Source organism: Phytophthora parasitica (genome assembly GCF_000247585.1).
Source record: "Phytophthora parasitica INRA-310 unplaced genomic scaffold supercont2.18, whole genome shotgun sequence".
Taxonomy (NCBI): domain Eukaryota; phylum Oomycota; class Peronosporomycetes; order Peronosporales; family Peronosporaceae; genus Phytophthora; species Phytophthora nicotianae.
This window is the reverse complement of record NW_008649004.1, coordinates 235,239-261,830: the sequence shown is the minus strand read 5'-3', so window position 1 is coordinate 261,830 and position 26,592 is coordinate 235,239. Positions and strand designations below refer to the sequence as shown.

At 51.9% G+C, this 26,592-nt stretch overlaps 10 protein-coding genes across 11 annotated transcripts in view; 4 read left to right on the top strand and 6 right to left on the bottom strand.

The window, feature by feature from the left end:
- PPTG_22525 (hypothetical protein) overlaps positions 1 to 839 on the bottom strand; it is a gene marked incomplete at both ends in the record, with an annotated part of 5,393 nt that extends 4,554 nt beyond the window's left edge. The window contains one exon of the mRNA XM_008904768.1: positions 77 to 839. Coding sequence (XP_008903016.1) covers positions 77 to 839 — 763 coding nt within the window. The remainder of the gene's footprint in view (positions 1 to 76) is intronic.
- Positions 840 to 1,875: 1,036 nt separating this feature from the next.
- PPTG_09418 (hypothetical protein) lies at positions 1,876 to 6,197 on the top strand. Its single transcript, XM_008904417.1, has one exon. It carries the CDS (start codon positions 1,975 to 1,977, stop codon positions 6,064 to 6,066), a length of 4,092 nt encoding a protein of 1,363 aa, XP_008902665.1. The 5' UTR covers positions 1,876 to 1,974; the 3' UTR covers positions 6,067 to 6,197.
- On the bottom strand, positions 6,195 to 7,899 carry PPTG_09417 (hypothetical protein). Its single transcript, XM_008904416.1, has one exon. It carries the CDS (start codon positions 7,867 to 7,869, stop codon positions 6,355 to 6,357), a length of 1,515 nt encoding a protein of 504 aa, XP_008902664.1. The 5' UTR covers positions 7,870 to 7,899; the 3' UTR covers positions 6,195 to 6,354.
- A 354-nt stretch (positions 7,900 to 8,253) lies between these two features.
- On the bottom strand, positions 8,254 to 9,895 carry PPTG_09416 (hypothetical protein). The gene has a single exon (XM_008904415.1). The coding sequence runs from the start codon at positions 9,844 to 9,846 to the stop codon at positions 8,341 to 8,343; it is 1,506 nt and encodes a 501-aa protein (XP_008902663.1). The 5' UTR covers positions 9,847 to 9,895; the 3' UTR covers positions 8,254 to 8,340.
- Positions 9,896 to 10,901: 1,006 nt separating this feature from the next.
- PPTG_09415 (hypothetical protein) lies at positions 10,902 to 11,999 on the top strand (the record flags this gene model as incomplete). Its single annotated transcript, XM_008904414.1, has 1 exon — positions 10,902 to 11,999. The coding sequence occupies one exon, from the start codon at positions 10,902 to 10,904 to the stop codon at positions 11,997 to 11,999; it is 1,098 nt and encodes a 365-aa protein (XP_008902662.1).
- A 72-nt stretch (positions 12,000 to 12,071) lies between these two features.
- On the top strand, positions 12,072 to 14,267 carry PPTG_09414 (hypothetical protein; the record flags this gene model as incomplete). The annotated part of the gene is made up of 1 exon (XM_008904413.1): positions 12,072 to 14,267. The coding sequence occupies one exon, from the start codon at positions 12,072 to 12,074 to the stop codon at positions 13,608 to 13,610; it is 1,539 nt and encodes a 512-aa protein (XP_008902661.1). The 3' UTR covers positions 13,611 to 14,267.
- Positions 14,268 to 14,422: 155 nt separating this feature from the next.
- Positions 14,423 to 16,168, top strand: PPTG_09413 (hypothetical protein). Its single transcript, XM_008904412.1, has one exon. It carries the CDS (start codon positions 14,464 to 14,466, stop codon positions 16,048 to 16,050), a length of 1,587 nt encoding a protein of 528 aa, XP_008902660.1. The 5' UTR covers positions 14,423 to 14,463; the 3' UTR covers positions 16,051 to 16,168.
- On the bottom strand, positions 16,093 to 17,833 carry PPTG_09412 (hypothetical protein). The gene has a single exon (XM_008904411.1). It carries the CDS (start codon positions 17,743 to 17,745, stop codon positions 16,210 to 16,212), a length of 1,536 nt encoding a protein of 511 aa, XP_008902659.1. The 5' UTR covers positions 17,746 to 17,833; the 3' UTR covers positions 16,093 to 16,209.
- Positions 17,834 to 19,478: 1,645 nt separating this feature from the next.
- PPTG_09411 (TKL protein kinase) lies at positions 19,479 to 22,735 on the bottom strand. The gene is made up of 6 exons (XM_008904410.1): positions 22,266 to 22,735; positions 21,946 to 22,194; positions 21,811 to 21,876; positions 21,670 to 21,729; positions 21,521 to 21,589; positions 19,479 to 21,461 (listed from the first exon to the last, which is right to left on the bottom strand). Exons 1-6 carry the CDS (start codon positions 22,685 to 22,687, stop codon positions 19,823 to 19,825), a joined length of 2,505 nt encoding a protein of 834 aa, XP_008902658.1. The 5' UTR covers positions 22,688 to 22,735; the 3' UTR covers positions 19,479 to 19,822.
- A 346-nt stretch (positions 22,736 to 23,081) lies between these two features.
- Positions 23,082 to 26,208, bottom strand: PPTG_09410. Of its 2 annotated transcripts, XM_008904409.1 has the most exons (6): positions 25,698 to 26,208; positions 25,400 to 25,634; positions 25,084 to 25,332; positions 24,953 to 25,018; positions 24,767 to 24,895; positions 23,082 to 24,707 (listed from the first exon to the last, which is right to left on the bottom strand). In XM_008904409.1, the coding sequence occupies exons 1-6, from the start codon at positions 25,813 to 25,815 to the stop codon at positions 23,213 to 23,215; spliced, it is 2,292 nt and encodes a 763-aa protein (XP_008902657.1). In that variant the 5' UTR covers positions 25,816 to 26,208; the 3' UTR covers positions 23,082 to 23,212. The 2 variants fall into 2 exon arrangements, with proteins under 2 accessions (XP_008902657.1, XP_008902656.1); XM_008904408.1 differs by having other exon boundaries at positions 25,400 to 26,208.
- Positions 26,209 to 26,592: the final 384 nt, after the last annotated feature.

Genomic DNA, 26,592 nt, shown 5'->3' with positions numbered 1-26,592 from the left:
AGACCCGTGCTGATCTCGTCCATCATCATGACGTACTTGTTGCCGAACTCCATCTCGCCCGTGGTCACACGCTTACGTTCTCCACCAGACACACCTCGGGTCATGGCGTCACCGACGATGGTGTTCTGACAGTTGTCAAGTCCGAGCTGCTGGATGACGATGTCCGGGTAGTGCTTGAACATGGCTCTGGCGGCGTCAAGAGCAGCCTTGTTCTCCTCGGGTGTACCGTTGGTAAAGTGCTGCTCGTCTCGCTTCGATAGACCTCCACCGCAGCAAGCGTGCGCGAACTCGAGCGTCTCTTTGACTGTCAGCAGCGAGTAGTGCTTGTCTCTCTGAGTCACGTACGATACGAACTGAGGAAGGTGCTTCTGCATCTCGTTGGCTGGTGTGCCATTGTACGTGACCTCGCCCTCCAAGGTGATGTTCTTTTCGACGGGGAACCGACCACTGAGCAGCTTCATGAGCGAAGACTTGCCGGATCCAGGCTGACCGAGCACCAGCGTGATAGTACCGGGCTTGAAGACACCGCTGACGCTCTTGAGTACCTGCTTCTTGACGACGTGCTTACTAGATCGCATTTCACGGAAACCGGTCTTGATAGCGTTGACTAGCGTTGGTAGTTCGACTGTGACGTCGGTCTCGTCCTTGACCATGATGTCGGCCGAGATGGAGACGTCTCGAAATCGCACCTCCATCTGTGGGAGGTTTTTGCCCAGTGCCTTCTCCATACGAGAGGCGACGTGGTCGTGTAGTGCTTGTGGTCCCTGTGCCATAAGAGTCTTGCCATTGTCGTACTCGATAGTGGCGCGCATGGGCGCGTTGGACGCGTTTTGGGCCATATCAGTTGTGAATCTGTTCCAGTTGGAGCGATTCGTAACTCAGGAGAGTTGGTGTCGTTGGTAGGACTCAAATTGCAAAGTGATCGATCTGTCGGGCTGGTTGTCGTTGTGGTTTATGTTTGTTTTTTTTGGCGTTTCCGTTTTTTTTCTTTTTTTTTTGGGCTTTGTCTGGTGACGGTTGTTTGGGCCGTTGGTGTTGTGGGTTTGGCGTCGTTGTGCTTTGTTCGTACTGTGTTGTTTCTTTGGTTATCTCTTCTTGTACTTGATTTGGGTTGAGTTAGGTTGCTTTGCGGTTGTTGTCCTGGTCTGTTCACTTTTGTCGTTTGTTCCCTTTTGTTCGTCCTTACTTGCATTTTTGTGTTTTCTGCTGGGCTGGCTGCGACTTGTTATGTGCCGGGTATCGGCGCTCTTGTTTGTGTTGTTGTTGCTTTGTATAGGGGTATCTGCTTTTTGCATGGTAGTTTTCCGCTGCTTTTTTTTTCAGTTTGTGATGAGTTTGTACGGTTCGGGCGTGCTTTGCTGATGCCGTCAATTCCTTGGCTTTACCCTTGTAGGTTCCCTCTCGTTTTCGGCTTTGTAGCTTGTTATGTTCAATTTTTTTTTTTTTGTTCCTTCTTTAGGTTTGTGCTCCTTTTGCTTATTGTTGTTGCCTTTGCATAGTTGTGGTGTGGGTTGTTTCGTTGTCTGCTTTTATCGCGTTATGGGTCTGATCCTGTTTGGCGTGTTTGTCGTTTGTTGTTTTTCCCTTTTGGTTTTTTTTCTTCTTTTTAGTCTCTCGCGCCGTGCCGTTATTTCGTTCTATCTTTTCCTGCTTTCCCAGGTTTCTTCTAGCTTGTGTCGCAGTTGGTCTTTGTGTTCGTTTGGCTCTCTTATTTATGCGTGGTTGTTAGTCGGTGATGCTTCTTTTGGTTGTGTTGGTCGTTGTTTTGCGTCGGGTCTTCTGACTGTGGTTCTGATTGTTGGCTTGCGCCAGTTGTGCCCGTCACGCTTTGTCGTTTGTATTTTCGCCGCGGCGGTCGTTCAGTATACGGCGGCTCTTCCCGATAGATCGATCACTTTGCAATTTGAGTCCTACCAACGACACCAACTCTCCTGAGTTACGAATCGCTCCAACTGGAACAGATTCACAACTGATATGGCCCAAAACGCGTCCAACGCGCCCATGCGCGCCACTATCGAGTACGACAATGGCAAGACTCTTATGGCACAGGGACCACAAGCACTACACGACCACGTCGCCTCTCGTATGGAGAAGGCACTGGGCAAAAACCTCCCACAGATGGAGGTGCGATTTCGAGACGTCTCCATCTCGGCCGACATCATGGTCAAGGACGAGACCGACGTCACAGTCGAACTACCAACGCTAGTCAACGTTATCAAGACCGGTTTCCGTGAAATGCGATCTAGTAAGCACGTCGTCAAGAAGCAGGTACTCAAGAGCGTCAGCGGTGTCTTCAAGCCCGGTACTATCACGCTGGTGCTCGGTCAGCCTGGATCCGGCAAGTCTTCGCTCATGAAGCTGCTCAGTGGTCGGTTCCCCGTCGAAAAGAACATCACCTTGGAGGGCGAGGTCACGTACAATGGCACACCAGCCAACGAGATGCAGAAGCACCTTCCTCAGTTCGTATCGTACGTGACTCAGAGAGACAAGCACTACTCGCTGCTGACAGTCAAAGAGACGCTCGAGTTCGCGCACGCTTGCTGCGGTGGAGGTCTATCGAAGCGAGACGAGCAGCACTTTACCAACGGTACACCCGAGGAGAACAAGGCTGCTCTTGACGCCGCCAGAGCCATGTTCAAGCACTACCCGGACATCGTCATCCAGCAGCTCGGACTTGACAACTGTCAGAACACCATCGTCGGTGACGCCATGACCCGAGGTGTGTCTGGTGGAGAACGTAAGCGTGTGACCACGGGCGAGATGGAGTTCGGCAACAAGTACGTCATGATGATGGACGAGATCAGTACAGGTCTGGACAGTGCCGCCACCTTCGACATTATCACCACGCAGCGCAGTATCGCCAAGAAGTTCCGCAAGACGGTGGTGATCTCGTTGTTGCAGCCATCGCCCGAGGTGTTCGAGCTGTTCGACGACGTGGTGATCCTGAACGAGGGCCATGTCATGTATCACGGTCCGCGCGCTGAGGCCTTGGGCTACTTTGAGAGTCTGGGCTTCAAGTGTCCTCCACGTCGCGACGTCGCTGACTTCCTGCTGGATCTTGGAACCAGCAAACAGGTCCAGTACGAGGTACAAGTCGCCCCAGGCGTCTGTATCCCGCGTACGTCGAGTGAGTTCGCCGACGCCTTCACGCGCTCGTCCATCCATCACCAACTGCTCGTTGATCTCGAAAGTCCAGTCCACCCCGGTCTTGTGCATGACAAGGAGCTGCACATGAACGCACAGCCAGAATTCCACCAGAACTTCTGGGACAGCACCGCCTTACTCATGAAGCGACAGATGAGAGTCACACTGCGTGATTCGGCCGCGCTCGTCGGCCGCTTGGTCATGAACACCATCATGGGACTGCTGTATTCCAGTGTCTTCTACCAGGTCAACCCAACCAATGCACAGCTGGTCATGGGCGTCATCTTCGCGTCGGTTCTGTGTCTGTCGCTGGGTCAGTCCGCTCAGATCCCTACAGTCATGGCTGCACGTGAGGTCTTCTACAAGCAGCGCGGAGCCAACTTCTTCCGGACGGCGTCGTACGTGCTCTCGAGTTCCGCCAGTCAGCTGCCTCCGATCCTGTTGGAGAGTATCGTGTTCGGCTCCATCGTCTACTGGATGTGCGGCTTCGTGGACACCATCGGGGCCTTCATCCTGTTCATCCTGATGCTGTGCATCACCAACCTCGCCTTCACGGCCTTCTTCTTCTTCTTGGCCTCCGCCGCGCCGAATTTCAACGTGGCCAACCCCATTTCTAGTGTCTCGATCCTCTTCTTCATCCTGTTCGGAGGCTTCGTCATCACCAAGGAGCAGATCCCCGACTACCTCATCTGGATCTACTGGATCAACCCCATCGCTTGGTGTGTGCGCGCTCTGGCTGTGAACCAGTACAGCGACTCGACATTCGACACTTGTGTCTACGGCGACGTTAACTTCTGCGAAAGCTTCAACCAGACCGTCGGAGATTACTCGCTCAGTACTTTCGAGGTACCGTCGGAGAAATTCTGGCTCTGGTACGGCATTGTCTTCATGGCGGCCGCGTACATTTTCTTCATGTTCCTGTCGTACATTGCGCTGGAGTTCCACAGATACGAGAGTCCGGAGAATGTGACGCTCGACTCGGAGAGCAAGGGCAATCCGTCGGACGACTACGGATTGATGAGCACTCCCCGGAGCTTGCCGAACGGAAGCGAGGCGGTGGTCTCAGTTGCCCCAGACAGCGAGAAACATTTCATCCCGGTTACTGTCGCATTCAAAGATCTCTGGTACACTGTTCCCGACCCGGCCAACCCCAAAGAAACCATCGACCTGCTCAAGGGTATCAGTGGATACGCTCTACCCGGTACGATCACCGCTCTCATGGGATCTTCGGGTGCTGGTAAGACCACACTCATGGACGTTATCGCTGGACGAAAGACTGGAGGCAAGATCACCGGCCAGATCCTGCTGAATGGCCACCCGGCCACCGACCTCTCTATCCGTCGATCCACGGGTTACTGTGAGCAGATGGACATTCACTCCGAGTCGGCTACCATCCGTGAGGCGCTCACGTTCAGCGCGTTCCTGCGTCAGGGAGCCGATGTGCCCGATAGCTTCAAGTATGACTCGGTGAACGAGTGTTTGGAGTTGTTAGACTTGCACCCGATCGCCGACCAGATCATCCGTGGCAGCTCCGTGGAGCAGATGAAGCGATTGACAATTGGCGTGGAGCTGGCAGCTCAACCGAGTGTGCTGTTCTTGGACGAGCCGACGAGTGGACTTGACGCTCGCTCTGCCAAGCTTATCATGGACGGTGTGCGCAAGGTGGCGAACACAGGACGTACGGTGGTGTGTACGATCCACCAGCCGTCGAGTGAAGTGTTCAGTGTTTTCGACAGTCTGCTGTTGCTGAAGCGTGGAGGTGAGACGGTGTTTGCTGGTGAACTGGGTAAGAACGCCAGTAAGATGATCTCGTACTTCGAGTCAATCGACGGCGTGGCAAAGCTAGAGGACAACTACAACCCTGCGACGTGGATGCTAGAGGTGATCGGTGCCGGCGTCGGCAACAGCAACGGCGACAAGACAGACTTCGTGAAGATCTTCCAGGCCAGTAAACACTTTGAATTCTTGCAGTCGAATCTCGATCGCGAGGGTGTGACGCGTCCGTCCCCGGACTTGCCTGAGCTGACCTACGGCGAAAAACGTGCTGCGACCGAGATGGTCCAGATGAAGTTCCTACTGCAGCGCTTTTTCAACATGTACTGGCGCACGGCTTCGTTCAACTTGACCCGATTCTTCGTGTCGTTGGTGCTGGGTCTCGTCTTCGGTATCACGTACGTCGGTGCCGAGTACACTTCGTACTCGGGCATCAACTCGGGGATGGGCATGATGTACCTGGCCGTTGGGTTCCTCGGCATCGGGTCGTTCAACAGCGCCTTGCCCATCGCTTCACAAGAACGAGCGGTCTTTTATCGTGAGCGAGCAGCACAGACGTACAACGCGTTCTGGTACTTCTTCGGCTCCAGTGTGGCCGAGATCCCGTACACGTTCCTGGCAGTGATGCTGTTCATGGCCACGTTCTACCCCATGGTGGGCTTCACTGGCTTTGGAGCCTTCCTCACGTTCTGGCTCACCGTGTCGCTGCACGTACTACTGCAGGCGTACATCGGTGAGTTCCTCGTCTTCCTGTTGCCGAACGTGGAGGTGGCACAGATTCTGGGGATGCTCATGGCGCTGATCTTCCTCCTGTTCATGGGCTTCAGTCCTCCGGCCGGAGACCTCCCGACGGGCTACAAGTGGCTGTACCACATCACGCCGCAGAAATACACGCTCGCCGCCATGTCCACGATTGTGTTTGGTGACTGTCCTAGTGACGGCGATGGAAGCGACGTTGGATGCAAGCACATGACGAACGTCCCGCCGTCGCTCCCGTCGGATCTCACCGTAAAGGAGTACCTGGAAGACGTCTTCCTCATGAAGCACAGCCAGATCTGGCGCAACTGCGCCATCGTGCTGGCGTTCCTGGTCTTCTTCCGTGTGCTCACGCTTCTGGCCATGCGCTTCGTGAATCATCAGAAGCGGTAATTTTTCCTGCAAGTCGAATACATTTCAAATTGTTTTTGCCTCCGAATTTAATCTGAAGACATTTCAATGATATTTTTACATTCCGAATTTAAGCACGGGCTTCATTAATGTCATATTTTGTGAAAACATGTATTTTTTGATGAAGGTTTTTCTTGGCCTAAATTATGTCGCACAGTTATTTTTCCGTTTCTGATTTTTCGTGCATTTTGTAGTACCACGTCAAAGCTCTGTTCACTTGTGCATTGCTAACACTACTTACAGTTTCTCTTTATTTTATCTAATAGGTGTTCATCTACTCTCTTCGGCGGCGCTAGCTCCATTTGAGCGCTCTTCACTAGCACTAGACATTCCATTCTCCAGGTCAGCTGCCGATGTCCATGCGCAAGAGTCTGTGTCATCTTCTTGCTCCAGGAGCTGGTAACCGAAGCGAGGTGAAAAGCCAACAGCGACAATTGTCAATACGCCACCAAAGATCCAACACAGCACAGGCACGGATAGAACCCACACGTTGAACATATGAGGGTACAGGTAACACCCTCCGACGGCAGCCAAACGACTGACCCCAACAGCGTACCCCACTCCACGCCCGCGATGGGTTGTCGTGAAGTGTCCTGGGGTATACGCCAGAACGCAACTCCAGCATGCAGACAGCAGAGCAGTCACCACGAAGGTAATGGCAGTGACTACCGCATGCGACCAAGTGACATAGCTCAATACAACCGAGAAGATAGTAACCAAAGTTGCAAAGATAGCGAAGCAGCGGTGAAAGCCGTACGAGTCCAACGCTGTTGCTGCTGCGACCGAACCAACCGTTTGAGCGATTTTCAGCCCACCAATGGTGCACCAGCTTGCAAAGACGTTGTAGCCACTGAGGCTGATAAGCGTAGGAACGTAGATGCCCAGTGTGTAGGACGACAAGGTCATAGCGATCCACAAGATCCACAGCACGAGCGTGGAGATCAACCGCTTGAGGAGCGGAGTCTTCGCCGATGACGATGATGGAGATTCCAGAGCAGACGTAAATTCGAGCTCTGTCTTCTGCGTGTTATCACCAGACGCCTGAATGCCGTGCAAGTGTTCGATCTTTTCCACAATAGCACAAGCTTCTTCCGTGCGTCCGACACTAGCCAGCCAACGCGGTGATTCTGGAACAGTGAAGCGCAACACTATTGCGTACAGCACAAGTCCACACGCGGCGAGATATGTAGTGCGCCATCCCAACCGTGGGGCCACAGCAAAAGCCAACGCTACACCGATCAAACCGCCAATCCCCGTGAACGCGTCGAGTAATGACACGACGCGTCCACTCATGGACCGAGGAGCCAATTCGCGAACCAGAACAACCGTCGAGGTGAGCTGTCCACCGAAGCCAAGACCAGTAACTATGCGACCAACAATCAATATGTTCCCAGCGTTTGCACGAGCCGATACTGCAAGGCCTCCCAACGAAAACACCATTGCAATCACAATGGCTATCCGACGGCCAAACTGGTCCGCGATGTGACCGAAGATCGGGCCTCCGGCTATTGACCCCATGAAGATGCTGGCCGCATAGACTTGGAGGACCAGTGTCGACATTCCGATGTCATTGGCAACGAGCACTCGCGTGAAGTCGAACAGAACGAGTTCAGCCGCTTGAATCGCCCAGCTTACACCCGTGAGTAGTAATAGGCGAGCGTAGAACCATGATAAACGAGGCTCTAGAGCATTCAGCCGAGCATCAATGGAATGCAGAACCTTGCGAGGAGGAACTGGAAGTGAGTCCTGCTGTGCATTTGGTGACTCGACAGCTTGGTACCGCATGGCGTAAGTTGGCTTGTTGGTTGTCGGGACCAATCGAAAACTGAGGAAGCATAGCGATGTGCGGTTACAAGTACCGCGTCAACACTCAACGGTTTGGATCATGGTGATTTTTACTGGACACGCTGGACACTTGTTGACTGCGTGAACAGTCCGCAGATCTTCATCATCAATTTTAATCGAATTGCGACATATTTCCACATCCCTGCAGCACAGTCCTGGACTGTCCAGTGGACAAAGTCGACCTTTCGGTTGCAGTCGTTGAAGTGTCTTGTAGAGAGGAGCATATAACTTCGAACTTCACACAGTGGAGTTTTGATGTGGAGTCCACGCCGTTCAAAAGAATAGAAAGTATTAAGAAGGTTAACAACGAGGATTAGGCATAGGCCCGTGAACTAGCCGTCAGTGGTAATTTCTCCGATTCTTACTGCATCGACGGCTTCTTCTCGATACCTTAAAATATAATTTGACCACTTACTTGCTTTCACCATCGTTTACCACGAGGGGAGCATCTTCCGTCTCATGGTCGGCCCCTAGCTCCATGTCAGTGTCCGAATCCTGCGAGTCCACTTCGTCACTGTATTCATCCTTTAGAAGATCAAAACCGTAGGGAATCACAACCCCGAGAACTGTAGCAGCTAGCAGTCCAGCAAACACCCACGTAATAGCAGGCACTGACATGAGCCACACGTCGAACATGTGAGGATACAGTAGAGCACCACCGGAGGCCCCAATTCGGCTTAAGCCAAACGCGTACGCAACCCCGCGCGCTCGCACTCCCGTCGAGTAATTCTCAGGGGTGTACGCTAACACACAGCTCCAGGTTCCCGCCAGTAACGCGGACACGGAGCAAGTTCCAATAATCACAACAAACGGGTACCAAGGCATGTAGCTCAGTAGCACCACAATCATCGACGCTGACGTAGCGAAACACCCGAGAGATTGCTTGCGACCTCGCGCTTCTAGCATCCATGACGCTGCAATGCAGCCGAGTATCTGTGATCCATGCAGCGACGCAATGGTGCTCCATCTTTCGTACATATTAAACCCAGACATACTAATGAGCGTCGGGACGTATACTCCCAGAGCATAAGATGACATCGCCATCACAGTCCACAGCGTCCACAGTACCAGCGTTTGGACAATTGTGTCGGATCCTACCTTCACACGTGGAGTTGACGCAGATTCCACCGGTGGTGGAGCATCTTGCACCTTGAGATTATCGTACCGTGTTCGTTTTCCATGGGCCCGTTCCAGTTTCTCCACAATACACAGAGCTTCGTCCACTCTACCCACACTTGCTAGCCATCGCGGAGACTCTGGAATACCGAAACGCAGCACCCCCGCGTACAACACACATCCGCAAATCGCCCAGTAAGTAGATCTCCATCCTAGTTGAGGCGCTACACCGAAGGCCAGTGCTACACCTGCAACGCCACCTATGCCAGTGAAAGCCTCGAGTAAAGCAACCATGCGACCTCGCATTGATTTTGGTGCCAATTCTTGTACTAGGACCGTAGCAGCCGGGAGTTCTCCACCAAGGCCAATTCCTGCAAGAATTCTCGCAGCGATCACATGATAGTCCTTCTTAGCCATGGCCGATAGTGCCAGACCCACCAACGATAGAGTCATGGCAAAGAGCAGAGCTGAGCGTCGTCCACGAGCGTCAGCAAGAAGACCGAAAAGCGGTCCACCGAGTGCCGATCCAAGGAAGACACCGACGCCGAGTGCTTCCAGCGCGTACGTCCCCATACCTACGTTGTGGGCGACGAGGCGTCGAGTAAAGGTAAAGAGTACAAGCTCGGCGGCGTGTACCGCCCAACTAACGCCAGTTAGTAGAAGTAGCCGGACGTAGAACCACGAGAGGCAAGCATCCAGAGCATCCAGGCGTTGGTGAACGGTACTCGCTCCAGCGCAAGGGGCCTTTGAAGATGGGAATCGAGGCGTCTCGGGGGCTGAAGGCGGCATTGTGAATTGCATTCTGACAGACTATGACTGCTAACGTTTTGTTGGAACGAACCCTTGTCCGAGTTTTCTTGATGTGTATATGAGCGTGCTGCACTCGGTGAGAACTCTGGACGAATCTCGGGATGCAAATGGGATCACCGGCCCACGTCATGGATGAGCGCGCTTCAACTGTATTCACATGATATCCGCAGCCTTTTAGCAACTGCCGATGAAACACGCGTCACCAGCAATTTGAATCTCAACGACAAATGTTGATGCAGGCGAGATGCAAAAAAAGATTTTTTTTTAAGGTTTTGAACAATAGTTGCTCGTCTAGCAAGTTGCTTCACGTTGTGAAGTTCGTACATTTTTTTGGATATGCAACGTGGACTCACAAGCTCAGGGTCAAGGCACGACGTGTCTCCAATCTGGAAGTGATTTGCAAATGGGTTTCATTCTGCAACCTGCAAGTAAACACTAACTTGACCTTGTTTACGGGGTACCGAATGAACGTGTACAATCGATTAAATGAAAGATGGAGCCCGAGACTTCGTAACCCCGCAATATGCGAACATGTATTGTATGTAGTTCTCCGCGCCGTTGCTATTGTACAAACTCAACAGCAATCTCTTCAGTGCATATAATTCACGATATTACGTGTACTTCGCCCCCCGTTCACCGCGTAAGCATCAAATGCGACGTGCAGATCGATTGTGCGGTACATGCACCTTGTAGAACGCCGAAAGGCTCATGAGTGTCCAACGATAACGTTGTGAGCTGTGCTCGTTCTTACCGACATTTCCGATATCTTGATCAGGTTCCAGCAAATTACTAACCAGGACAATCAGTACAGCAGCAGTCCGGGAGCTTCACCAACTGTGTTGATGAAGACAAATGGGCCGTGTTCGTTCGTGTCCAACGCCAACACCCCATCAACGGCGGTAATTCTAGCCGACAGTTTATGAAGTCCCATGAGCGTTTTTGTTCAAAAGCGAGGATTCGGACTCCAAATCCGACCCTTTCCCGGGCACATCACATCCAGAGCAGCCATTTCCAAACTTCCACTCGACGTGAGACTTGCTGTTGCCATGAGATTCGCTGCGACCCTGTTGTCCGCGCTCGGCGTTGCGGTATCCGCTGCGCAGAAGGCGCCGATTGAGGCTCGCAATAGCTCAGACGACACCTCGCTGGTGTTCAAGATCCTTCAACTGGCCGACCTCCACATCACAGGCATCCCGACCGTCGGCTGCGGCACCAGCGTGCCGGCGGGTATGGCCAGCCAAAACTGTTCGGAGGCTCTCACGTACGCCTTCATGGAGCAGTTGCTGGACGTGGAGCAACCCGACTTTATCGCGTTCACGGGCGACAACGTGCAAGTGTACGGCCCCAGCACGCACCAACGGGCCATTGACGCCCTCACAAGAGCGGCCGAGGAGCGCAACATTCCCTACGGAATGGTGTTCGGCAATCACGACCAGGAGGGGGACTTCCCACGAGAGAGGATAGTCGAGATGCTGTCTGAAAAGAACCACTCATACATGGTCAGCGGACCGGAGTCCGTCGACGGCGTTGGCAACTACATGCTTAATGTGACGGCGCCAATTGCTGGCGCCTGGGGAGACCAAGGCGACACTGTATTCCGTATGTACTTCTTGGACTCAGGTGCTAATGCGCTCACGGACAAGTACCCGTACGTATTCTCTCAGTACGATTGGATTAAACAGAGTCAGATCGACTACTACCGCCAGTTATCGGAGACCGGGCGCGTGGAGCGACACAGCAGCACCGACTCGGTGTTGCCTGCTGTCATGTTCTTCCACATCCCGTTGGTCGAGTTCGCGTACTCGGAGAGCGGTTGCAACGGCGAGAAGAACGAGTGGGTGCACGACCAAGGCATGAATCTGCGTTTGCTGTCCACATTGTCTGAGATGAACGAGGTCAAGGCGGCATTCGTGGGCCACGACCACGTGAACGAGTACTGCTGTCAAGTAGATGGCGTGCAGCTCTGTTATGGAGGCGGCACGGGCTTCGGACGGGCGTACGGCGCGTCCGATTTCGCTCGTCGGGCACGTGTGATCCAGTGGACGGTAGATAGCAACGAGCGCCATGAAATCCGCAGTTGGAAGCGGCATTACGACGACATTAGCATCATACACAGCCAGGAAGTGCTGTATTCAGAGCTGTAGTCACCACTAATTATTCAAACAAGATGAGCATCGCTTATTTGAGCACTGGGCTCGCTGTACGTGTAGCTCTTCATGAAGATTCAGCTCAGTGAGTTCAACTCAAATGTCAACTCAGATTGCGGACAGCAAATCACGGCCGCCGGCTCATTCGGATCCGTCGGCGACGTTTTCCAGTTCACGTCCGACTCGGTTATGTCAAGTGCTCATGTTCACCGCCGTCTTGACTCCCTAGACGCGCGTCTCTCTTGGTTCTACGTCCGTCTTCTCCTGCTTACAGGTATCAGCTGGGCTGTGCATACTGCTGAGCTCGTGCTCTTCCTGTTCACGCGACAACTCGTGGCCCGCAATGTCGGCATGGGCACCCGCGCACTGGAAGCGCTAGGCGTCGGTATATTCGTCGGCGCAGCGATAGGAGGTCCAGTGTTTGGTCACGTGGCGGATACGCATGGACGGCGGTCAGCTCTGCTGATGGCAATGTCCCTATCACTCGCAGGTCTGCTGCTGTCAGCCGTCGCGACCCGGCATTATCAAGTCATTATCGCGCGGGTTGTGGCGGGCGTCGGACTCGGCGGTGAATTGCCGGCCGCCACTGTATTAGTGCAGGAATTATCGCCGCTTCCAATGCGAGGCCGCATGGTGTCACTGCTAGAATCTTTTACAGGCGTGGGTGGAGTTCTGGGTGTGGTTTTGGCCTTTGGTTTAGCGCCGCAGATTGGATGGAGAGCCTCGTACGTGATCATCTGCGGGTTCGTGCTGTACGTGGCTGTGCTGCGCTTTGGAGTCCCAGAGTCTCCGCGTTGGTTGGCTAGTGTGGGCAGGGCAGATGAAGCGCTAATGGTAGTGGGGAAGGTGGAGAAAGCACACGGGAAGCGAGCGCCATACGCGGTGCAGGGCGATTCTACGGCACATGTATCGGTGGATATGAAGACGCTGGATTGGTCGGTGCGCACGCTGGTGCTTTGGGCGTTGTGGGTGGTGGTGGCCTTGTCCGCGTACGCTCTGGGCACGTACGTTCCGACGCTCATTAGTTTGTGGGGATTCAATGTATTCTCACGGTGGAGTACGATGGTTCTTATTGGTGTGGCTCAAGTGCTTGGCTGTCTGCTAGCGTCATTTGTACTGGACGACTATGGTCGAGTGCAAACGTTGGCCTGCTTTGCCACTTCAGCCGCTGTTGTAGCAGTTTTGACGAGTCACGCTCCGTGGAACGGTCCGTTTGTCGTGGTAGGAACTTGTACAGTCGCTGCTTTACTCGCTGCAAGCTGGAGCTGTATTCTAGTGTACGCACCGGAAAATTTCGCTACAGGAGTTCGTGGTCGCGGTGTGGGCTACGCATTTGGCTTCAGTCGACTAGGCGGCACCATTGGATCCTTGTTGTGCCCTCACATGTTCAATGTGTGGGTGATTTCTGTACCAGCGATTGCTTGGATTTTCGCTATACTCCTCACTGTAGTGGTCGTTGGAATTGCTCTTACGCATGGTCGACAGTACTTGAAACACGAAGATTACGACGGTACGGAAACCACGCTGGGCTTCGAAGCTAATGAAGAAGGCACTCCACTCGTATCAAGCAACCATTATACACGAAGTACTACGACGTACAACTCCTAGTGCCGCTCCTCTCGCAAATGAGCATACCGCATTCAACGAGGAGTGTTGCTACTCTTATCTCTTCTAGTGGTAAACAGCACTCAACACGACTATAAAATCAACGGTGATGATCTAGTTCATCCACATGCACTGTGATTCCCGTTTGTGCGATGGAATGCGCTCCGAAAGAGGAGTCGAGTTCACGAATAATTAATCACGAGCACGCCGATGAAGCGGCCATCATGGTAATCTTGGATCACGCACAGAAAGAAGTACAAAGCAGCAGATTTCGACAAGTAATTAAAGCATCAAGTCGATCCCATGAATCTCATCATGGTACGGAATTATCAACGCAGAAGCGATCGAGGTGGCATGACGAAGCATAATACTTCTGCAATAATGCCTTAGTACTAGCACGCTTTTGACCACGCTCTAAAGTTGGAATCGATGGCGAGGCAAACATGAGCTGCAATTACTCAATCACTTATAACTGCACCATGCGCCATCTTAAGCATCCAGATCGCAGCACAATTCTGGTTGTATGGGGGGGGGGGGATAACTTCAACTTATGTACCCTAGTTAGCCAATTAAAGCCCACCATTGTGAGTCAGTTTTGTCCACACGTTCTTAACCAATGTCACGTTGACCATGGTGGGACTTCTTAAAAAAACTGGACCGGTTGCTGTCCATTGGACAGTGTCCAAGCAGATCCCCTCTGGTTCAATAAGAGAGACTTGCAACGTGAGCAGGGTGGCTTCATTCCCTCCACTCCCTCGGCCAGCGTGGCCACCACGGGAAGCCCACCAGGTCCATGGATCATTTCACGTTTTTGCAGCTTCGCACCACCAGAACTGGATTCGACACGTGAGACTCGATGAAACTCGTGCCCGCTGACAAACGTGACGCCGCTGTGGCTGCTGCAACAGTGGCGACTCTAGGTCTCTTGCTCTCGTATCTGACGAGACCGAATGACAAGAAGGAAAAACGCAAAATGGCTCACGTGCCCAAGTCCACACTACCAGTGCTGGGCAACATGTTGGACATGTCCAGCAACATCCCGCGCTTTCACGACTGGATCAGCGAGCAGTGCGCCGAGTTTAACAACGAACCGTGGACACTGAAGATTCCCGGTAAAGAACCGTGGATTGTGGTGTCGTCAAGTGAATTGTTCGAGGACGTACTCAAGACCCAAGCCGACAATTTCCTTCGTGGCCCGGTGAGCCAGTACCAGTCGTTCGACGTCCTAGGCAACGGTCTCTCGGTATCAGACGGTGACGCGTGGTTCTACCAGCGCAAAACAGCCAGTCATCTCTTCTCCATGCAAATGATGCGAACGGTAATGGAAGACACAGTACGCGAGAAGCTCCAAGTGTTTCTCAACGTTCTTAACACGTATGCAACACGTGGCAAACCTTTTGGCATCAAGAAAGAGCTAAGCCACTTTACCATGGACGTGTTTTCTAAAATCGGTTTTGGCATTGAGTTGAACACTCTTAAAGATACCTTTGACCGCGAGGAGGATCACGAGTTCCTGGAGGCTTTCAATGTGGCTTCGGTGGCGTTTGGTGTGCGGATCCAGACGCCTACGTGGCTTTGGGAGATTAAGAAATTCCTTAACGTCGGCTGGGAGAAGATCCTGATGGATAATTGCAAAAAGTTCCACGATTTTATCGACAGCTTCATCTTGAAGGCTATTGAGGACCGACGCGAGAAGAAAGTGGCTCGTGACCTCATCTCGCTCTTCCTAGAGAGCAGGATTGATACGTCGGAGCTGGACATTAAGGAGGACGAAGCCCAGATCATGCGGGACATGGCTACAACCTTCATTTTCGCCGGCAAAGACTCCGTCGCCCACAGCATCGGGTGGTTCATCGTCAATATGAACCGACATCCGGACGTTCTGCGTAAAATACGCGAGGAAATGAAGCAGAAGCTCCCGGGTTTGCTCACTGGAGAAGTCCAGGTCCCCACCTCTGCACAAGTTCAAGAGCTCGTGTACCTTGAGGCGGTGCTTCGTGAGAATATCCGACTGTATCCGTCCACGGGTTTCATCATGCGTCAAGCTACTGAGGCCACCACGCTCGTCGACGGGACGTTCGTGGACAAGGAAGTGTCGATCCTCTTGCCATCGTACGCGAACGCACGCAACCCGAGGACGTGGGGGGAGGACGCGCACGAGTTCAAACCAGAGCGTTTTCTTGACCCCGATACGGGGAAACTCCTTACGTTCTCGCCGTTTGTGTTCAGCAGCTTTGGCTCCGGCCCACACATTTGTCTTGGTATGAAGTTTGCGCTCATGGAGATCAAGTTGACGCTCGCTACGCTCTTCAGCAAGTTCGACATCAAGACTGTCGAGGATCCGTGGGAAATGACGTACGATTTCTCTCTAACGATTCCCGTTAAGGGCCCGATGGACGTCGCAGTCACTCCGCTCTCTATGCCTTCAGCGGATTCTGCCTAAAGGTATTGCTAAAAGTTGTTAATAATTACTCCAAGTTACAACTTGTAAAGCACAAAGTTCAAATTCATTAACATATCGTTACGAAACAAAGGAAGAGATAGACTCGACTGTGCTGCATGTATCGAAAGGATGCTTTTGTGCATAACTTGTAGTCACCTTCTACGCGTTCTCGATGGGGGACTTGACTTCGACGAAGTGGGGCGACTTGGCTTTGCTCTTGTCGAAGAGCGCCTCGATATCCTCCAGCATGATGCCCTTGGTTTCCGGACAGAAGAAGTACACGAACACGCCGCAGATGCAGCACAGACCTGCGAACAGGAAGAACACACCGTTGATGTTCAAGTGCGGGAAGAGCTTGACCACCTCCGTCATGACAGCACCCATGGCCCAATTGGCAGCCGTCGACAGCGTCACACCGGTAGCGCGTACGCTTAACGGGAAGATCTCGGCCGGGTAAATCCAGCACACAGGTCCCCATGAGATGGCGAAGTTGAAGACGAAGAAGGCCGAGCCAACGCAGATAAACCAGCCACCCACCTTAGGACAACCAGCATTATCGACGTTGCCATCACAGATAGCGGTGAATAGGATAGCGGCGAACAGGTGACCAGTGACCATACCGACGGCACCGATCAGTAGCAACTTGCGACGACCAGTTGTATCCACCCAACGCATGGCCGGGATGGTACTCAGAAAGTTGACACCGGAAAGGAAAAAGGCCGAGTAGATACCGGCGTCGGTGATGTCCTTGAAGATCAATGCACCGTAGCTGAAGATGGGGTTGATACCCGTGGCTTGCTGCAGTACCTGGAGCATCATCGCAATAGCCACACGCTTGAAGATAGACGGCTCGAGCAGCTCAGCCAGACCCTTTTGAGCCGCCAACTCCTCGTCAACTTGGTCACCGATCACCTGCAGCTCGTGGCCGACGTTGTCGGTCTGACGGAGACGCTTGAGCACGCGCTCCGCCTCCTCCTTGCCCTTGTGCAAGTACGTCCAGCGAGGACTCTCCGGCACGAAGAAGATGCCGAGCATGACAACGATCGGGGCAGCCATGGCTACACCGTTGGTGGTACGCCAACCGCGGTCCCGGTTCTCCACGATGATGTTAACGACGTTGGCCAGGAAGAGACCCGTCACAACAGTCATCTGCATGAAACCAGAGAGCAGACCACGCAACTCCTTGGGGGCCATCTCGGCACCAAACAGAGGCAGTGAGAACGACGAGTTACCCACGCCAAAGCCCTGAACCACACGAGCGATGTACATGAGACCGTGTTCCTGGGCCTTGTTGAAACAAACCCACGACGTGCCGATGCAGAAGAGCAGACCGGCACAGAAGATGGTGGCGCGACGGCCAAGCTTGTCAGCGACGATACCGCCGATGAAGGCGCCTGCGAGACAGCCCAGGTTGTACGCCATGTTGTACCACACAGTGAAGTCGGCCCACTCGGACGGCAGTTCGGACGTGGAGGCGGTGCACTGATCGTGAGTGAAGTTGTGCCAGCCGACGCAGTAGTCGTAGATGAACGAGTCCATGATGAGGACACCCGAGGTCACACCTTGGTCGTAGCCGAAGAAGAGACCACCCAGAGCGGCGAAGACACACACGATGATAGCGTAGGTGCGCGAACCCTCGGTCGGGACGTCATCCGCGTCGTCGTTATGAGCGTTCACCACGACACCAGCAGCCATTGCTAAGAGGACTTGACGTGAGTTGACTGGACTAGACTTGGTTGAGGCGAGGAAAGTTGGGGAATGAAGAAGAGAGCGGTGCTACAGCTCAAAACAACAAGGTGCAGACAGTAAAAGGCTGGCTCACGTCGACTTGACCATGGACTAAAAGACGCCATGGGATTAATTGCCAAGTTGAAGCTGGCCGTGACAGCTTGCTTGAAGCTCACGAGACCGTCTTTGCGCCCAACCTTCACTTTGTCGGCGACTTAGCTGTAGTATCAGACTTTCAGCTGCTGGAAGCGTGTCCTGCACTTGATTTATTTTCCCTAGTTCAGAGGATGTGCTGGTAGATCACGGTGACCGTGCAGTGATCATCACTGCTAGAAATGGTTAGAAGTGTCAGCACGATAGTCAGCATTTTAATCTAACAGATTGTAAATGCACGCTTACCGCCAGGCGTGGTAAGGCGATATGATCAAGATCGCCGGCATCGATGCTCATAAATGCTCATAAATGCCTTCACCATAAATAAAATGCAAACGATGACGAGTTTATAACGAGTGAAAATGTAAAAATAAAATAATTTAAGATGCGGCTGAAGTTCTACACTGTACCGTATCAGAATGAAGGATGGACTTTGTTGCTTGGAGTCTGCATTCTCCACCAAAAGCAGGAAAATGCCAACGCTATCTAGTGGTTCGAATCTCGAGCTCTTGTGCTGGTCAGCGCTTTGAATGGTCGATTAGCATCGATCTCGGGGCCTACTTTACAGGCTAGAAAAACTCACAAGAATATCGAGCTGGCCGGCGGTCCGGTTGAACTACTTGTGTATCGAACAGCCAGGCACTTGGTGGTGTTGCACCCACACTTGATTTATCGTGGCGATGCCCCGCTCAGCTCCACCATATCCCTCAATAGTAACGCCCGCACCCTCGATTATAGAGACCATACTAGCCTTGTAAAACGCTAAGCCATGCAATACGAACAGAACTTGGCGTGTATCCATCCAAGTCAAAACGCAGAGTAATCGACGTATCGGTGCTTCACTGCGGAGCGGAGTCTGCGCTAGTGCTTGCTGTTGGCCGGTGCCGTTAAAATGCAAATAAGGGATACGTGTGCGGAAAATGATCAGAAGCACAAAACCATTACTGCGACAGGATCACCGTGACAACCCCTTTACTAACCGACGGTAAGTAACTGCTGCGGTGCTTAGTTGCAGTTGCAGGCACCAGTGCCACTGTACAGCGGTCATGTATTTATCTGCATCATGTAGACTACATGTACTAACCGTGCTGCATGCCTTGGCCAGTGGCTGAATGCCGACACGGACAAATCAGCGGGCAAACTTCGCCCGAAGAGCGTGGCTCTTGAAGGCGTGTGCTGCAAGTTGCAGCCTGCAACCCGACGGGATAGCATGTATCTTAGAGATACTCCGAGGCAACGCAATACGTCTGCATATGCTTTCGAGTTTTTGCCAACGCAATCGTCATGAATCAAGTGCCCAAAGATATGCATAACGATCACGGTGGCTGCAGGTTTGTAGTTTATCCGGCAGTTTCGCTTCACCACGTTACACCCGAAGCCTCGCCACTAGGTCGTGGCGGTGCTCAGCATTAACATCTCAGTGCTACCATTGCCCAAAGTTGGCTAGATGTCTACTTACCCCACTGACTCTCAAGGACGCTCACTAGTTCTGCCCCACGTCGCGCGCCTTGTTGTTGTTCTTCTTCTTCTTTTGCAAGGCTCATATTCTGAGATCTCTTGCTACGTATACTGTGGTGTGGGAAGGAATATCGTCACTTTGTAGCCAACAAACTGTTTATCTCGACGCTGGTGGTGAAAATTACCATTGCAGAATACTCAACGCCCCCTTCATCTTGACATATTAAGGCTGCTGGATGGGTGTCTTCCGCGAACGGAGCAAGCACCTATCCAAGTAAATCAAGTGCTTGGATATTTCAGCCCAGTGATCTGGGTGCTGGAGGCCATTGGTTCTGTGTAATTTAACCTTGTCATCGGTGGGGAACCATCATTAAACTCCGTCTCAGCAAATATCGGTTGTAATATTTTTTACACATACCGCAGCATTGCGGTCTTAACTGAGCTCACTCATGGTTAAATCGGCTGATTGAGACGCAAATACTTCCGCCATGTCCTTTTTGATCAACCGCAGTTCGTACGCAATGACCGTAGCCGCTGGTCGTTTAGATTGGTCTTCAACTAGACATCGTTCCACCAGGTCCTTCAAAGCGGGTGAGCAATCCGACCCCACCTCAGGATGCAACTTTCCCGTTGCTACACGATGAAGAATTGTCATATCCGACAGAATCTTGCCGTTCGACCCTCGTGCGTTGCTATACGGGATCTTGTTGGTGTCCAATTCAGTGAGAAGTGCACCGAAACTGTAGATATCCGCAGCCGGACCGTAGTCCGTATCGCCTCGAATCACTTCAGGCGCTAACCACCGACCAGTACCGACACCACCAGTCATTGTGTTTTCCACGGATCGGAACCTTGAGGCGCCAAAATCGCTCAGTTTTGCCTTGAAATCCGACGAGAGAAGCACATTCTTCGACTTCAAGTCGCGATGAACTAGTGGGGGCACAAAGGAGTGTAGATATACCAGCGCTTCGATGATTCCAATAGCGATATCAAACTTCCTTCTAGTCCAGCCTACAGGGGTCCGAGGACCCGCCAGATATCGTCGAAGATCACCTCCGTTCATATACTCAAGCAGCATCTGCAGATCACTCTCGATCGTCCATGCTGCTCCGACGAAATTGACGAGATTCGGGTGATCAAACTTGGCGATAAGCTTGATCTCCTCGATGAACGTTGCTGTGTGTTTCTTCGTTCGTCTCTCGGGTCGAAGGCGCTTTGACGCCAACAGTTGCGAATCCCGATACCGAACCAACCAAACCATAGCGAACGCTCCACTTCCGAGTTGTTTGATGTCCTTAACATCAGCTGCACGCACTTGTAACGACAGGAGATCAGGATCATTCCAGATCGACATGAACCGGTCGGGGTTCCTTGCATCTGCCTCCACTGTGGGCATGGACGAAGGATACGCAGAAGTGCCTTGATTAGATGTGGGGATACCCATACTACCATCGACGGACGTAGGGATCCCCATACTGTCATCTTCGTCACCTCCAGCGGTTTGATTGGCCATCGAGAACTCTGTAGATGTCATTGGGATTTCCATACCGAAGACTGCTGAAGTTCTTAAACCACCGTACGGCTGCTGTAGTACAAGGTCGCTGTCTATTGAGGGAAAGCGTGTACCGGTAAACCCGAAGGAGTCGTCAAGTTTGCGTCGTGCTGCATTCTTTTGCTTTCGTCGGTAGAGAATGAAGAGAAACACTCCGAAAATCAAGACCAACACTCCGCAAACGATTCCGACGATCATACCTGTCGACGAGGAGGAGGACTCAGATGTACTGGACACTTTCGTGTCTGAACCATTGGAGCTTGAAGACGTAGTTTTGCTGCCATTGTTCGTATCCGTTGTAGTGGTACTGGTTGCATCGGCACTGGTATCTGTGGAAGAAGCGGTGACTCCAGATCCTAGACACACTGTGACGTCGTGGATAGCGACTTGTTCGCTATCATCACACTCCAGTCCCACAGTGAAATCAGAGGCGGCGAGGTACAACGTCTCCAAATTGTTCAAGAAATCAGCCTGATCGCGAGTGAATTCTCTGACTTTGAACGGATTGCCAGTCAGGTTTCTGTCATATCGAAAGTTAGCAGGAAAATAAAAACAGGAATAATTCTGCTGTCCACGTACAGTGTTTTCAGATACGAATGCTTGTAGACGGCAGTGGGGATACTGCTCAAGTTGTTCTCTCCAAGATATCTACGTAACGAGCAGCGAACCAGTTAGTTTAAAATTTTGAGCAGTAGTTCCCTACGCTTTCCAGCGTTCCGGGCACGTACAGGTATTCAAGGTTGGAAAACACGCCCGTGAAAGTCTTGACGCTGTTGCGTTCCAGACTCCTGCGTACACCATTAACGAAAGTATTAGTCAATTAAAGAACATTACATTAACAAAACCAAACACAAGTGCCAATCACATACAACGTCGTAATGGAGTCGATCACGTCCAAAGTGTCCACAGTCGTGATGTAGTTGTAGTCCAAAATCCTGATCATCGTCGAGAATGAAAGTTAGAAGAAAAAAAAAGTCTAGTCAATCATAAGCCACAATACGTACAATTGCTCCAGTGCTGTAATTTTCCCCAGGTTCGCAGGGAATTTCGTCAGCAGCGTATTGGCCAGTTCGAGATTCTTCACAGTCGACGGAAGAAAGCCCGGTAGATCATCAGCCTGGTCCGATAGTCCAAGGTTCTGCAGCACGACTCTCGTCACCGCTGTCGCTGACGAAATGAAGTCCGACATTATGGTCACGCTCGAGACTTTTCCTTGTGGATAGTTGACATCAGAATTTCCTCCCGACACGATGCTACACAAACCAATGCACAAACACGATAAGCACTCTTCCGACTAATCATCAACGTTATGGCATCAACTTACAAAGTCTCAACTGCATCCGATAACTCGATCGTTCCGACTGCAGTGACGTCGTCATTGCTCGCCGATGGCCACGTATCTGTAAAATCTGGGTACCCAGCCAGGTCGGCAGCAGTGTAGCCGCCCATTGCCGTTTCTTGGGCACTTTTAAACCCTCCGAACTCAATCAACAACACCTCTACGGTGAGGTTACCATCGATGGCCATACACTGGTACGTGCAGTCTCCGTCCGTCTCACAGCCTGAACCTGAACACTCGTCATCGGACGTGAACCCGAGGCACACATCGTAGTCGCCACATCCCGAACAGCCCTCAGTTGTCAGCGTAGAAGACCCCGACGCACACTCGGCACGAACGAAATTCGGGATGGCAATCAGCGCCACCCCCAACGCCGCGAAACAACGAGAGCGAAGTATCGCTGCCATTCTCCAGCGTTAATGAGACTCGCCTCGCAGTTCCAAACTGAGCGTGGGGTCAAAGTGCCAATGCAAAGGAGCGACATTGGCAGATGTAGGCTTAGCTCACTGGAGTTTCCAACTCAACGCCAAATCCTTGACGCAAAACAGTCTGTGCCTCCACCAAGCCGAACCAGGGAACGACTATCGCTACTGAGACCAGATGGTCCATGTTGAACGATGAATGTAAAGTGCCCGAGATACGTCGAGCGATGGGGCAGGAACGTCACAGTGTGAAGGATCAATTGCTTATACGCCGTGGGAGATAAAGAGCTGAGGGGTAAATGGACAGGCATTAGTGTTTACGACACGTCCGTCATTTCCGTTTAGAATCGCCTCATGGACAACCTACACACTATTTCGTGTGATCTTGACTGACAGGGTCAATGCAAGTTAGGAACTCGAATTTCTTGTTTAATTACTTGAGATCCTACGTTCAAGACACAATGGCTTGACATCGTGTCGAATAAATTCACTATTTGCAGTCCTTCTTCTCTATAAAGAGGCAGCCATCTCCTTCTGATTTTTTCGCAGTTCATACGCGATAACAGTGGCAGTAGGTCGCTTGGACGGGTCTTCAACTAGACAACGCTCGATCAAAGCTTTCATGGACGCATTACAAGTCGATCGAACTTCAGGATGCAACTTTCCCGTCGCGACACGATGAAGGATCGTCATGTCCGTTAACACTTTTCCATTGGAGCCGCGCGCGTTGCTGTATGGGATTTGGTTTGTATCCAGTTCAGTAAGAAGAGCACCGAAGCTGTAGATATCAGCGGAGCAGCCGTAGTCGGTATCACCTCGAATCACTTCGGGCGCTAACCACCGACCAGTCCCAACCCCCGCCGTCATAGTGTTCTCCACCGATCGGAAGCGCGACGTACCGAAGTCACTCAATTTGGCTTGGAAATCTGACGAAAGCAAAACGTTCTTTGACTTGAGGTCTCGATGAACTAGAGGAGGCACGAACGAGTGCAGATACACGAGCGCTTCGATGATCCCGATGGCGATATCGAACTTCCTGAACGACCAGCCGAACGGAGTGCTCGCGTCCGAGAGATACTGTCTAAGATCTCCTCCGTCCATGTACTCGAGTAGCGCTTGTAGGTCACTCTCGATTGTCCAAGCGGCTCCGATGAGTTTAACCAGATTTGGATGATCGAAGTTGGCGATCAACTTGATCTCCTCTACGAAATTCGACGTGTGTTTCTTGGTACGGCGCTCGGGTCGAAGCCGTTTGGACGCTAGGAGCTGTGACTTTCGATATTCAACGAGCCAAACAGTAGCGAAAGCTCCGCTGCCGAGCTGCTTGACGTCCTCAATGTCCTCCACACGTACCTGGAGTGACAGCAGCTCGGGGTCGCTCCAGATCGACAGGAACGTGTGTGGCTTCTTTCTCATTGGAGCGGCATCTAACGAGGTTAACTGATACGTATCAGCCTCCTCTGTCGTTGGAATTCCTGTAGTAGCGTCACCTTCAGGCGTCTCTGTTGGAATACCCATCGCAACGCCACTCGTACTCATCGGAATGCCCAGAGGAACTCCAGTTGAGGTTCTCAGTTGACCGTACGGCTGCTGTCTCAGTTCACGATTGTTACTTGAAGAGGGGAAGTGGTCGTCGGCATTGCTGCTTAGCTTGGAATCGACGAAGCTTTTCTTCTTGCGTCGGTAGAAAATGAAGATAATTGCAGCGATGACCACAGCTAATAGTCCACAAATAATCCCTAGGATCAAGCTGGTTGACGAGGAACCCGAAGAAGATGAAGGCTGCGCATCAGATCCATCCACACCGGCCGAGCTGGACTCTCTAGTGGCAACTACGTCGTTAAGACACACCGTCACATCATGTACTACGACCTGATCCATGTCGTCACAGTCTAAACCCACAGTGAAGTCGGAAGCAGAAAGCACTAGCGTCTCCAGGTTGTTCAAGAATTCTGCCTGTTTGGTGGTGAATGATCGAGATGTAAACGAGTTACCAGTCAGGTTTCTATAGAGCAAGAAGAGTTAGATAGATTGCCAATTTTTAACGCTAGAATTGATACGTACAATGTCTTTAGATTCGAGTGACTGAAGATTGCGGTTGGGACGCTCGTGAGGTTGTTGGCGCCCAGATAGAGATATTCCAAGTTAGTAAATACGCCCGAGAAGGTCGTTAAACTGTTTCTTTCGATGCTCCTGTAAACAAAGCGTCAGCTTAATCTCCCGCAAAGCTATAATTCTATTGCCACGTACAGTGTAATGATCGAGTCGATCACGTCCAAAGAGTCCACCGTCGTGATGTAGTTGTAATCCAGTAGCCTAGGCAACACAAAAACAAAATCATCAGTATTTTATCATGATCAGCATTTGAATTCGGGCCGTACAGTTGTTGGAGTGATGTCAGGGTACCAAGTTCTGTTGGGAATGACGACAACAACGTATTGGCAAGGTCAAGACTCTCCACTGTTGATGGAAGTAGCGTTGACAGCGAGGCAATTTCGTCATTTAGATCGAGATTTTGTAGCACCACTTTGGTCACCGCTGAGGCTGCCGAAATAAAGTCCGAAGTCAACGTCAAACTCGCCACTTTGCCTTGAGGATACTCGACATCGGCAGTTCCGCCCGACATTATACTGGTACAGTATAAGCACACAGGAGAGTAAGTCTGAGTTGATGATACCAGTTCAGAATTTAACGTACAAAGTGGTGACTGCGGACGACAAGTCGATGGTACCGACAGCCGTGACATCGTCGTTGTTGGCCGACGGCCACTCGCTCGTTAAATCTGGATACCCGGACAAGGTGAATCCTCCTGCTGCTACTTCCTTCGAGCTCTTGTAGCCGCCAAACTCGATCAATACAACCAGTGTAGAGAGGTTCGGTCCCACGCTCATACACTCGTAGGTGCATTCACCGTCGACCTCACATCCAGAACCTGAACACTCGCTCTGTGAGCTGAAGCCGCGACACAAATCGTATTCTCCACAGCCCGAACAACCTTCGGTTGTAAGCGTTGAAGAGCCCGCTGCACAGTCAGCATTGGCGGCGGTGGAGAGGAGACCAAACGCTAAGGCCTGCGCCACCAAAACATTACGACCAGCTGACGTCGTCCCCATTTTCAAGCTAAGCTAAAAAGCCACCGAAATCGATGGTGTAAAGACCAAAACCCACAATGCCGAAAGCAAGTGAAGAGGTGAGACTGGCTTCGAGCAAAGAGTGTCCACGCTTAAAGACATGGCAAGCAAATCCTTGTGGCATTTCAAGCTGGGCGGAAGAGTACTACAGGGGAGTGTATCTTGATCCGGTACTTCCAAGTGTTTTGTATGAAAAGCTTAACCACATGGCCGCCGCGAAAGATGGCGTGAATTTTCGAGTGCGTTTTGTACCTACGTTCGTCGCTCTCTCGCCGCACGACTTGAGCAGCCTCACCCGGACCCCGAGCGGAGCCACCACTGCGATCGACGTGAGGCATCGTCGGAGCTCCTCCACAACTTGTGGTCCACAAGCAGGAGACTCGGTGATCAGCAGTGCTGATTTAGCATGCACCGACGATGCCACTGTGGCAGGTACATCGTCGGGCATCTGGCAATACTTTCGATCACATTCCACCACGTAACCCGTGTATTGCTTGTTTCTGTTTGCGCATTTATGACTTCAGGTTAGGTGCTTTCTTAAACTCAAATAAAAATAAAACAAGAGAGTGGTTGCTGGTATCATAAAACAGCCAATTTGCCGCTGTTGGCAAGCATTGGTACGTAGCTTCCAGCGAGCGTTGAGCGGGTGCTGTAGTATGATTAAGGGCACTAGTGGAGAGGCTACTCGATCCTCCAAACCGAGCAACATTATGATAAAGGGGAAGGAACAGCGTTGTTGTGTTTTCGTGCGGGCGATAA